Source organism: Equus quagga, chromosome 6 (genome assembly GCF_021613505.1).
Source record: "Equus quagga isolate Etosha38 chromosome 6, UCLA_HA_Equagga_1.0, whole genome shotgun sequence".
Lineage (NCBI taxonomy): Eukaryota > Metazoa > Chordata > Mammalia > Perissodactyla > Equidae > Equus > Equus quagga.
The window spans coordinates 46999385-47012916 of NC_060272.1; the positions used below are offsets into that span (position 1 = coordinate 46999385).

Here is a 13532-nt window from a genome sequence, read left to right on the forward strand (position 1 = left end):
CAATAAACGTTTCATATTGATTGCATGTTGATAATATTTTAGACATATTGGATTAATTTTATTAAAATTAATTTTACTTTTTGCCTGAAAACTTTATAGTGCACGTGTGGTTCATGTTATATTTCTCTGGGACAGTGCTGATCTATGTATTTACTTGTGGTGATCTCTCTGTCACCAACCTGCCTCCCCAGGAAAGTTCCTGGTGGCCTCAGTGTCTGGTTCAATATCTGACTGTTCATTTTGTATATTCCCATTGGGAAATCTCAGTGTTCCTCGCTGCTTCTCCCTTTTTCCAGTTGGCTACTCATCTGTCTTAATAATTATCAGTTGTATTGTTGTAAAATCACTTTTGAGGGCTTATGTGTATTTGGTTGATTCTCATAATTCTTGATGTAAAGTGAATACCGTATGAATTTTTTTTAGGATATTGTACATTCTTTATATTTTTCAGCTTTACTAAGTGTAAAAATGTATTATCCTATAAATGTTTTTTATTAACTACATTTTATTCAGGGCACTATTTTACCAACCAACTAACATTTAACCTCTTATTTCCAAAATGTTATAGTATGGCTTGGAAAGAATTATGAGTGAAGAGAGGAGTCTTTCTTTATTAGCAAAAGCAATCGACCCTGAGCACCCCAGTATGATGACAGATGTGGTTAAACTCCTCTCTGCAGTCTGCATTGTAGGGGAGGAAAACATGTAAGTCTTCTCAACTTATTTCTCTAATTACGTACTCATTTAATACAGTTTGATTCATTTAATGTTTTCATTATCCATTCTAGTTTAGAATTTACTGTAAATAAGTCAAGTATACTTAAGCAGCTGATTTAGATTCATATTGGCTGAACGGAAATGTTTGAGTATTTCTCTTAATTGATGTAGTAGTTATGGGCTAACATGTTTCTATGAAAAACTGATTTCTTCATCATATTCTAAATGAAGGCTTTGAAAAATATACAAATGGGTTCTGTCTCTTATGTGATTTTTTAACGTACATTCTCTTGTAAAAGTAAACAACATACTATTGGAAAATCTATATGTAAGGCAGACTTAGAAAGTGATTTAGAAAGTATGTAATAGTACTTTACTGGTTGAGGGACATAGTCCTCGACCAAAAAGTATACACTAAAACTGTAAATTTTAAAGACATTTTCCACATTTGTTAGGGCTGTAACTAAAAGACCATTCCATGCATATTAAAAGATAGTTTTGTATGATAAACCTTTTTTTATAAGGTTTATTAAAAAAACCTTTATAAGATAAAACCTTTATTTTATAAAATAAACCTTTTTTCTTTTTAAAGAAGATTGGTGTTCTTGTTACAAAGGAAGTCTTTAAACATTATTTAAAATGCCTTTTAAAAAGGATAAAGATATGAAGACTAGACAACCAGAAGAACAGACAGAAATAGCCTTCTCCTATGAGGGCAGACAGAGCCCTAGAAGCGGAACCTCCTGCATGCATTTGAAAATTGTTCTTGTGGTGACCCTGCTGGGGTGGGGACTGCTGAGCTGCGCAGTTTGGACTAGTTGGGGAGTCACAGGCACCACTCAGCCCTGGCCGTCTGCGCCCATAGGGACCTAGAGCGCTCATCTGTAGATGAGGCCGTACTTGCTGCAATCCCAGCATGCGCAGTGAGGCGTAGAGCTTCTGCACTTTCCCTTTCCCATTTTGAAAAGGCTATATTAATTTTGACTTAGAAACCTGAGTGGATTTAATGTTGACACACAAAATACTTCCTGTGCTCCCCCTCCCCCTTTCTTCTTTTCCTTCTCCTCCTTCCTCTGCTTCCCTCCTTCCTCCCCTACTTCCTATTTCTTCTCCCTCCTCCTTTCCCTTTCTCCTTCCCCTTCCTTTTCCTTTCCCCTTATCTTCTCCCTTCCCTTTTTCTTTCTTTCTTTCTTGTTTTGTTTTTTTTTTTTTTGCTGAGGAAGATTCGCCCTGAGCTAACATCTATAGCCAATCTGCCTCTATTTTGTGTGTGAGCTGCCAACATAGCATGACCACTCAGGAGTTGTGTAGGTCCGTACCCAGAGACTGAACCTGGGCCACCACACCAAAGCATGCAGAACTTAACCCCTAGGCCATGGGACTGCCCTCCCTTGTTTTTCTTTATCCTCTTTTTCCTCCTCTTCTCTTTCCTCTTCCTCTACTTCTGTATTATTTTTATTTCTTGACTTCAGAATAGGTTATCAAAATGATAAAATGATGTAAATAACATTTGGGACTACATGTCTGTGTCCACAAACTATGTGAGCTTCTACAGTATGCTAGGTACTGTTAATACAACTATTCTTTAAAGATGTAGCAAGTATAGTTCTTGCATAACTATTATTTTTTATATTTGACTACAGTTCCTTACTACTATATATTTTTGGCTACCAGAACTTCACTTACACTAAAGATGAAGTAGAATGTATTGGTTCAGAGAATTTATATAGTGCTCACTAAGACTCTGGTTTCAGATCTTTGTTCTACCATTTAGTACATATGAGTCCTTGGACAAATTTCTTAACCTTTTTCTGCCTCAATTTTCTAATCTACAATATGGGATAATACCTATTTCATAGGGTTATATACATTAAAAAGAGTTAATATTTGTAAACAGGTTCAAATAGTGTGTGATGTGTAGTAAGCACCATATAAATTTTTGATAAATAAACATCATTATCGAGTTATACTGAGGAATAAATGAACTAAAACGTATAGTTAATGCTGGGTACATGCTGTGTACTCAGTAAGCTACTTTTAAAATCTTGGTTACCTAGGAGCAGTGACTCTGGAATTTAGTAGATTAAGCGATTGGATTATGGCATTTGGGTTATTTGCTGTTTGCAATTTAATTAATTATTTAAAAATTTTCAATAGCCTTGAAGAAGTTTTAGAAGCTTTAACAACAGCTGGAGAAGAGAGAAAAATTGACAGATTTTTTTCTATTGTGGAAGGTCTTCGGCACAATTCAGTTCAGCTGCAGGTAGGTTTTGTGGATATCATACATATTATTTTGTAACTGTTTTCTGACCGGCTTACATTTAATGCTATAGCATGAAACCCTGCGTACCGTTTAATATTTTATAGCATTTTAAATAAATGTATAGAATTCTAGTTTATACTATGTCATAATTTATCTTATGGATACAACTTGGTGATCCCCCATGATTATTTCCTTAGGTTACTTTCCTAGAAGTTGACTTACTAGATTTCTCTATAAAATATATAGTCACAGGGGGCTGGCCCCGTGGCCGAGTGGTTAAGTTCCTGTGCTCCGCTGCAGGCTGCCCAGTGTTTCGTTGGTTCGAATCCTGGGCGTGGACATGGTACTGCTCATCAAACCACGTTAAAGCAGCGTTCCACATGCCACAACTAGAAGGACCCACCACGAAGAATATACAACTATGTACCGGGAGGCTTTGGGGAGAAAAAGGAAAAAAATAAAATCTTTAAAAATATATATATACATAATCACAGTCAATGAATTGCTTATGCTCTGTTAGTCTTATTAGTTGATTATTATAATTTTTAAGGAGTTTTGGTAATTAACTGAATTATGCCTTCTCATTGTGTTAGTTTTCATATCTGAAAAGTTGAGAGTTTACATGAGTAGTAATGAGACTGAGATACACTTATAGAGATTCTCAAAGATATTTAAATGCTCCCCCAAAATCACATAATATAATATTATATTATAATATTCAAAACTGCGTAACTAGTGTTCATTTAATGTCTCCTTTCTTTAAAGAGACAAGAGTTTTTACTGCTATGTTGATAACTGACTTCTGCCTCCAAATTTCTTTGTTTTATCTAATTGATGTGCTTGTCACCTGGCTATTGAGATTTTTGGAAGATCTTCAATCAAAAATTCGGAAACCAAGGGGCTAATAGCTATGAAGTAAATCTGTTTCACACTTAATAGTAAAAAGTTATAGAAGTTACAGTTTTTGTTTTAAAGCTCTGTATAGCTTGGCCATTTTATTGTTTCTCATTGTGGTAGGGATAGACAAGCTAAATCTTAGTGTTAAAAAATAAATAAACGGGTGGTGTTTGACAAAATCAGAAAATGTTAGGGACTATCAAATTAATAAATTTATTGTGACATTTCTCTTCATGATGATTGTGAGGATGACGTTTCTGATGGTAGTGTTTGTGAACGGCTAGTCAGGACCTCTGTTGTGAATTTGTTTCTCTGGGCAGTAGGCAGGCTTGAACATCTGAGTATGTGGTCCTTATTGCATGGGTCCATTACTGGAGCTTCTGGAAGAGCCCCTCCTTACTCATCTGGGAGTGTGGGCATCTGGGATGTGTCAGCCACTTGTGACACAGACCTTGCTTGTTCCCTCACTTGGTGTGCTAGGGTCTTTTAGTTTGTAAACCGTTCCCCTCATTTCCCTTCTCCTCCTTTCTCATCTGTCCCCAGATTTCCTTTTTACCACAAGACTAATGAAGAGTAAACCTGAAAGAAACTTTGTAGAGAAAAGCTGAACAATTACTTGATCTGAATTTTCCTCTAGTACTCATGTTACCTTTTACTTACATAGTATTTGCACAAATTCCCGTAGGTAATTAGATTAATTTTTGTCTTTTGTTCATGTTAGAGGACATGTCTGATTTTAAAAATCTCATTTATGAAATGTAATAGTCACATACAGTCTTCATCCCCTAAGGAAAGACTTTTTTGTGTTGATATATATACGTTTTGTGTCTAATCACACGTGTTACAGGAGTAAAAGGTAATGTCTTGTGATGAAAAGAACAGACTTCTGAGTCAGGCAGGCTTGAATTTAAGTCCTAGCTCTTCACATCCTAGCTTTGTGACTCTGGATCAGTTCCCAAATCTTCTCTATGCTTCTTTTCTCCTTTGTAAGATGGCGATAATAGCAGTGCCTGGCTCATTGTTGATGTAGGGATTACATAGGATAATGTATTTAAAATGCATAGTGCAGTGCTTGGCTCATTAGCATAAGTGTTGAGTAACTGCTGGTTTTAAAAAGTAATTTTGTTAAATTAAAAAAACAAAGTCAGTGAAGAGTGGAGATTGAAGGTATCTTCATTTTTTTTTTTCAGAAACATTACCAGTGTTGCTATTAAAATTGTTATTTAACTATGCAACCCAGCAATTACACTCTTGAGCACTTATCCGAGATTAATGAAAACTTTGTTCATGCAAAAATCCAGACACTAATTTTTATAGCAGCTTTATTTGTCATAGCCCCAAACTGGAAACAACCCAGATGTACTTCACCAGGTGAATGGCTAGACTTTGGTACACCCATACCACAGAACACTACTCAGCAAAAAAGGAATGAACTGCTGTTGATAACATACAGCAACTCGCATGACTCTTTAAAGAATTATCCTGATTGAAAAATGCCAATCCTGAAAGATTGCAAACTGTATGATTCTGTTTATATAACATTCTTGAAAGAACCAAGTTATACAGATGGAGAACAGTTTAATGGTTGCCAAAGTTTTGGAATGGGGTCTGGGAATGTGTTGGGTGTGGCCATAAATAAATAGCGGGAGGGAGTCTTGTGTGATGAAACAGTTGTGTCTTGATTGTGATCGTGGTTACAAATCAATACATGTGATAAAATTGCATAGAACTGTACATGTACAGACAGATGAGTGTAAAGCTGATAAAATCGGAATAAGCTCTCTGGATTTTACCAATTTCACTTTCCTGGTTTTGGGATTGTACTATAATTATGCAAAATGTTACCACTGAGAGGAATTCTGTGAATACTTAGGACCTACCTGTCCTTTTTCTTTTTCTTTTTTTTTTTTGGTAACTTCCTATGAATCAATAATTATTTCAGAATAAAAAGGTTAAAAAACCTTGGTAAAACTGGGGTCCCAGCTTTGTTTACAGCAATGTTACATCACTTGGTGTTTTAAAGCTGTAAGGGAAGGGATAAAAAAATGTCTTATTAAGAACGAAGCCAAATTTTGCCCTGGTAAATGACATGATCCACTCATTAATTGGAAAGTTTGAGTGTTACCTTAAAATTCTTGATTATTTATTGTGTTAAATTTGTTTTGGCTACCAGATATTAAGGTAAATTTACCTGATCTTTTAAAACTTGAATTGATTGCCATATGAACTTGAAGCCAAACTACATGAATCAAAAAAATTCTTGGGTAAATTTAGTCATTTATGTTATATGTAATTACTCTGGTTTTACTGAAGGTGCTATGTTTTGGAAAAAAGATTTTTATAGTTCCGATAAATTTATATTCAGCTGGTTAATGTCTGTAGAATACTCTGAAAGAGAAGCATAAATTAAAAATTGGGAATTAAGGGGCCAGCCCCACGGCTGAGTGGTTAAGTTTCTGCCTTCTGCTTCCATGGTCCAGGGCTTTGCTGGTTTGGATCCTGGGCGCGGACCCAGCACCACTCATCAGGCCATGCTGAGGCAGCATCCCACATAGCACAACCAGAAGGACCTACAACTAGAATATACAACTATGTACTGGGGGCTTTGGGGAGAAGAAGAAAAATAAATTAAAAAAAAAATTGGCCACAGATGTTACCTCAGGTGCCAATCTTTAAAAAAAATAAAATTGGGAATTAAGATTACTATTCTATAGAAGACATTAAAACTTGAATTAGGGGCTGGCCCAGTGGCGCAGTGGTTAAGTTCGCATGTTCCGCTTCTCAGTGTCCCAGGGTTCACTGGTTTGGATCCTGGGTGCGGACATGGCACTGCTTGGCAAAAGCCATGCTGTGGTAGGCGTCCCACATATAAAGTAGAGGAAGATGGGCATGGATGTTAGCTCAGGGCCAGTCTTCCTCAGCAATAAGAGGAGGATTGGCAGCAGTTAGCTCAAGGCTAATCTTCCTCCAAAAAAAAAAAAGAATTAAATTTATTTGTCTATCTAGAGATTTGATATAATTTTGAAATGACTTTTTAACAGCTTTTATGAGATAAAGTTCATATATAAAATTTACCCACATATAAATTGTACGTTTAAAGTGTACAAATCAGTGTTTTTTGTTTGTTCACAGTTGTGCAACCTTCACCCCAATTTTAGAATATTTTCATCAACCCCAAAAGAAACTCTTCACCTCCCTTAGCTGTCACCCTGAAAGATCCTCATTCCCTCTAGCTGTAGGCAACCATTAATCTACTTAATCTCTATAGATTTTCATATTCTGGACATTTGATATAATATTATAATATGTGGTCTTTTCTGACTGGCTTCTTTCACTTAGCAAAGTGTTTTCAAGGTTTATCCATGTTGTACGGATCAGCACTTCATTCTTTTTCTTGCCAAATATTCTATTGTATGGATATACCACATTTTCTTTATCTGTTGTCAGTTGGCAGACATGTGGGTTGTTTCTACTTTTTGGCTATTATGAATAATGCTGCTATGAATGTTTGTGGAGATCATTTCATTTTTTTTTTTTTTCGCACTGCTGCCCAGGCGTGAGCTGCGCATCCCACAGGGCAGCCGGGGAGCTGAGGGAGGGCGCACTGAGCTGCCCGGGTGGGGCGAAGGGGGGCGTTCCCTGGAGAACCGGGGTACAGCAACCCTCCTCCAGACCCCTGTCCACGCCTAGCCCTGCGATCTGACTAGGGCGCAGCTGCTGTGGCCTCCCACAATCATGGATCAGGCTACAGATCCCTCTTTGGCCCCCTGACCTGCACACAGCTCAGTGCCTTTTACACCCTAGTCTGGTGGGTCTGGGCTTCTCAGGCACCCCTGGGCATCTCTCCCTGGAGAGCTGTCCCAGCCTCCTGGCTCGGAAGTGCATGCAAGGCCTCAGGCAGGCCCCACCCTAGGGACGCCAGACCCTGGTCCAGCTGACCCCAGGTGCTGAAAATCAGACCCCAAGGACTTGGGCAGACTTTTTTTTTTTTTTTTTCAACTTTTTATTGAGATTATGATAGTTTACAACCCTGTGAATTTCAGTTGTACATTATTGTTTGTCAGTTGTGTTGTAGGTGCACCCCTTCACCCTTTGTGCCCACCCCCCCGCCCCCTTTCCCCTGGTAGCCGCTAATCTGTTCTCTTTGTCCACATGTTTAAATTCCTCATATGAGTGGAGTCATACAGAGATTGTCCTTCTCTGTCTGGCTTGTTTCACTTAACTTAATTCCCTCAAGGTCCATCCATGTTGTTGTGAATGGGATGTTTTCATTCTTTTTTTCATGGCTGAGTAGTATTCCATTGTATATATATACCATATCTTCTTTATCCAATCATCAGTTGATGGGCACTTAGGTTACTTCCACATCTTGGCTATTGTAAATAATGCTGCAGTGAACATTGGGGTGCATTGGACTTTTGGAATTGCTGACTTCAAGTTCTTTGGATAGATACCCAGTATTGGGATGGCTGGGTCATATGGTATTTCTATTTTTAATTTTTGAGAAATCTCCATACTGTTTTCCTTAGTGGTTGCACCAGTTTGCATTCCCACCAGCAGTGTATGAGGGATCCTTTTCCTCCACAACCTGTCCAACACTTGTTACTTTTTGTTTTGATTATTTTTGCGATTCTAACGGGTGTAAGGTGATATCTTAGTGTAGTTTTGATTTGCATTTCCCTGATGATCAGTGATGATGAACATCTTTTCATGTGCCTATTGGCTATCCGTATGTCTTCTTTGGATAAGTGTCTGTTCATGTCTCCATCCCATTTTTTGATCGGGTTGTTTGACTTTTTGTTGTTGAGTTGCGTGAGTTCTTTATATGTTATGGCAATTAACCCTTTGTTGGATATATGACTTGCAAATATTTTTTCCCAATTATTGGGTTTTTTTGTTTCAATCCTGTTTTCCCTTGCCTTGAAGAAGCTCTTTAGTTTGATGAGGTCCCATTTGTTTATTCTTTCTATTGTTTCCCTTGTCTAAGACATGGTGTCTGAAAAGATCCTTTAAATACTGATGTCACAGAGTGTACTGCCTACATTTTCCTCTAGAAACCTCATGATTTCTGCTCTTACCTTTAGGTCTTTGATCCACTTAGAGTTTACTTTTGTGAATGGTGAAGAAGAATGGTCAATTTTCATTCTTTTGCATGTGGCTGTCCAGTTTTCCCAGCACCATTTGTTGAAGAGACTTTCTTTTCTCCATTGTATGCCCTCAGCTCCCTTGTCAAAGATTACCTGTCCGTAGATGTGTGGTTTTATTTCTGGGCTTTCAATTCTGTTCCATTGATCTGTTCACCTGTTTTTGTACCAGTTTCATGCTGTTTTGATCACTGTAGCTTTGTAGTATCTTTTGAAGTCAGGGATTGTGATGCATCCAGCTTTGTTCTTTTTTCTCAGGATTGCTTTAGCAATTCGGGGTCTTTTGTTGCCCCACATGAATTTTAGGATTCTTTTTTCTATCTCTGTAAAGAGTGTCATTGGGATTCTGATTGGGATGATGTTGAATCTGTAGATTGCTTTAGGTAATATGGAGATTTTAACTATGTTTATTCTTCCAATCCATGTTCATGAAATGTCTTTCCATCTCTTTATGTCCTCATCCATTTCCTTCAGGAAAGCCTTGTAGTTTTCATTGTATAGGTCCTTCACTTCCTTAGTTAAATTCACCCTGAGATATTTTATTCTTTTTGTTGCAATTGTGAATGGTATTGTGTTCTTGAGTTCTTTTTCTCTTAGTTTGTTATTGGAGTATAGAAATGCTACTGATTTATGTAAGTTGATTTTATATCCTGAAACTTTGCTGTAGTTGTTGATTATTTCTAAATGTTTTCCAATGGATTCTTTGGGGTTTTCTATATATAAGATCATGTTGTCTGCAAACAGGGAGAGTTCCACTTCTTCCTCCCCTATTTGGATTCCTTTTATTCCTTTCTCTTGCCTAATTGCTCTGGCCAGGACTTTCAGTGCTATGTTAAATAAGAGTGGTGATAGAGGGCATCCTTGTCTTGTTCCTGTTTTCAGGGGGATGGTGCTCAGTTTTTACCCATTGAGTATGATGTTGGCTGTGGGTTTGTCATATGTGGCCCTTATTATGTTGAGGTAATTTCCTTCTATCCCCATTTTGTTAAGAGTTTTTATCATAAATGGCTGTTGGATCTTGTCAAATGCTTTGTCTGCATCTATTGAGATGATCATGTGGTTTTTATTTCTCAATTTGTTGATGTGGTGTATCACATTGATTGATTTGCAGATGTTGAACCATCCCTGAGTCCCTGGTATGAATCCCACTTGATCATGATGTATGATCCTTTTGATGTATTGCTGAATTCGAGTTGCCAAAATTTTGTTTAGAATTTTTGCATCTATGTTCATCAGCAATATCGTCCTGTAGTTCTCGTTTTTCGTGCTGTCCTTGTCAGGCTTTGGTATCAGCGTGATGTTGGCCTGGTAGAATGTATTAGGAAGTGTTCCATCCTCCCTCATTTTTTGGAATAGCTTGAAAAGGATAGGTATTAAATCCTCTTTGAAAGTTTGGTAGAATTCCCCAGGAAAGCTGTTTGGTCCTGGGGTTTTATTCTTTGGGATGCTTTTGATTGCTGTTTCAATCGCATTCCTTGTGATTGGTCTGTTCAGACTGTCTGCTTCTTCTTGACTTAGCTTTGGGAGATTGTAAAAGTCTAAGAATTTACCTATTTCCTCTAGGTTATCCATTTTGTTTGCGTATAATTTTTCATAGTATCTCTTATAATCCGTTGTATTTCTGCGGGGTCTCTTGTTATTTCTCCTCTTTCATTTCTGATTTTGTTTATTTGAGCTTTCTCTCTTTTTTTTCTTTGTAAAACTGGCTAGGGGTTCGTCAATTTTATTTATCTTCTCAAAAAACCAGTTCTTTGTTTCATTGATCCTTTCTACTGCCTTTTTTGTTTCAATAGCATTTATTTCTGATCTGATTTTTATTATTTCTCTCCTTCTCCTGACTTTGGGCTTTGTTTGTTCTTCTTTCTCTAGTTCAGTTAGGTGTAATTTGAGGTTGCTTTTTTGGGATCTTTCTTGTTTGTTAATATGTGCTTGCATTGCGATGAATTTCCCTGTTAATACAGCTTTTGCTGTATCCCATGTGAGTTGGTATGGCATGTTATTATTTTCATTTGCCTCCAGATATTTTTTGATTTCTTCTTTAATTTCTTCAATGATCCATTGCTTGTTCAATAGCATATTGTTTAGTCTCCACATCTTTGTGACTGTCTCAGCTTTTTTCTTGTTATTAACTTCTAGTTTTATAGCACTGTGGTTGGAGAAGATGCTTGTTATTACTTCAATTTTATTAAATTTATAGAGGCTTGCCCTGTTTCCCAACATATGGTCTGTCCTTGAGAATGTTCCATGTGCACTTGAGAAGAATGTGTATTCTGCTGTTTTTGGATGAAGTGTTCTATATATGTCTATTAAGTCCAACTGTTTTAGCTTTTCATTTAATTCCACTGTTTACTTGTTGGTTTTCTGTGTGGATGATCTGTCCAATGATGTGAGTGGGGTGTTGAGGTCCCCTACTATTATTGTGTTATTTTTAACATCTTCCTTTAGGTCTATTAATAGTTGCTTTATGAACTTTGGTGCTCCTGTGTTGGGTGCATAGATATTTATAAGCGTTATTTCTTCTTGATATAGTGTCCCTTTGATCATTATGTACTGACCCTCCATATCTCTCTTTACCTACCTTATCTTGAAATCTACTTTGTCTCATATAAGTATTGTGACATCTGCATTGTTTTGTTTGCTGTTAGCTTGGATTATCGTCTTCCACCCCTTCACTCTGAGCCCGTGTTTGTCGTTGGAGCTGAGGTGTGTTTCCTGGAGACGATAGATTGTTGGATCTTGTTCTTGAATACATCTTGTTACTCTGTCTTTTTATTGGAGAGTTCAATTCATGTACATTGAGGGTGTTTCTTGATGCATGAGGGCTTAATGCTGTCATTTTGTCACTCGTTTTCTAGTTTTCCTGCATTACTTTTGTTTCTTGTCCTGTTTGTTTTGGCCTACCCATTGACATCTGCAGTTTCCTATTTCCTTAATTATTTTTTTGTGTCTCTGTTCTGCTTTTAAGGTTGATGGCTACCCTGAAGTTTGTATTCAGAATCTTGTGTATAACATAGTCCATTTCTGGTGGCCTCTTATTTCCTTAGCCTAAACTGATGCAGTCCCTTTCCTTCTAAGTTATTCTTGTCATCTCTTATTCCAACTTGTGTTGTGAGTTTGTGGTTAAAGTGATAAGATTGTCTTTGTTTTTGGTGTTTTCCTTCCCTTTATCCTAATGGTATAGTTGTATATTTCCTATCCTATTCTGATTCTATCTATTTGTCTCCCTACTCTGTTTTGTGACCCCTTTTCCCCTTTTTTCTTTTTTCAGGTATGAGGGCCTTCTTGAGGATTTCTTGTAGGGGGCGTCTCATGGCTACGAAGTCCCTCAGCTTTTGTTTGGGAAAGATTTAATTTCTCCCTCATATCTGAAGGATATTTTTGCTGGATAGAATATTCTTGGCTGAAGATTGTTATCTTTCAAAGTTTTGAATGTCATTCCAACTTCTCCTAGCTTGTAAGGTTTCTGCAGAGAAATCTGCTGAAAGTCTGATAGGGATTCCTTTGTAGGTTATTTTCTTCTGCCTTGCTGCCCTGAGTATTCTTTCTTTGTCATTCACTTTTCCCAGCTTTACTACTATATGCCTTGCAGTAGGTCTCTTTACATTGACGTATCTAGGAGACCTGAAAGCTTCCTCCACACATATTTCTCTCTCATTCTCTAGATTTGGGAAGTTCTCTGCTATTATTTCTTTGAGCACAGTTTCTGCTCTATTCTCGTTTTCATTGCCCTCGGAGATTCCAATTATTCTTATATTGCATTTCCTCATTGAGTCTGCTATTTTGTGGAGATTTTCTTCATTCTTTTTTATTCTTAATGCTCTTTTCCTCTGTCTGGAGCCATTCAACGTGTCTGTCTTTGAGTATGCTGATTTGTTCCTCTATCGCATCCACATGGGCATTCAGGGAATCTGTGTTCTGTTTTATCTGATCCATTGTATTTTTCATCTCTATTATTTCTGATTGATTCTTCTTTATAGTTACAGTCTCTGTTCTGAAGTAACTCCAGATTTCGTTGATTTGTGTCTCTGTTTTACTTTACCTCATTGAGTTTTCTGATTATAGGTATTCTGAATTCATTTTCGTTTAGTTTACTTATTTCTGAGTCCTCGGCATAATTCTGGGTGCTTATTTTCCCTCTGGTCTGGAGTTTTTATGAATTGTTTGATGCCAGAATGGTTTTTGCGCATAGTGCTATTACTCGGTTGCAGTTACAGTCTGTCGCCACTAGGGTGGGGGTCAAGAGCTGTGTATTCTGAGCCCTCTGCCTTCAGCGAGATGGCTCGCACAGCATGGGTGGGGGTGGGAGGGCCACCTTCTCTTGTTGCAGACCCTGTTTCCCAATCAGCTCTCGCTGTCTTCTCTCCTGGGGTCTTGGCTTGCTGAGGTCACCCCACATGAAAGCTTTCTCCTGTAAGAGGGCTTCCGTCTGGGCTGCACAGCCATGGGAGTCCTAGGTGATCCTGTGGACGTGCAGCCCATCCCCCACTCCTTCCCTCATGGAGCATCCCACG

At 37.7% G+C, this 13532-nt stretch overlaps 1 protein-coding gene across 1 annotated transcript in view; it reads left to right on the plus strand.

Annotated features, from left to right (window-relative positions):
• DIAPH3 (diaphanous related formin 3) overlaps window positions 1-13532 on the plus strand; it is a 482479-nt gene that overhangs the window by 146150 nt on the left and 322797 nt on the right. Inside the window, exons 8-9 of the mRNA XM_046664521.1 lie at window positions 569-705; window positions 2875-2980. Coding sequence (XP_046520477.1) covers window positions 569-705; window positions 2875-2980 — 243 coding nt within the window. The remainder of the gene's footprint in view (window positions 1-568; window positions 706-2874; window positions 2981-13532) is intronic.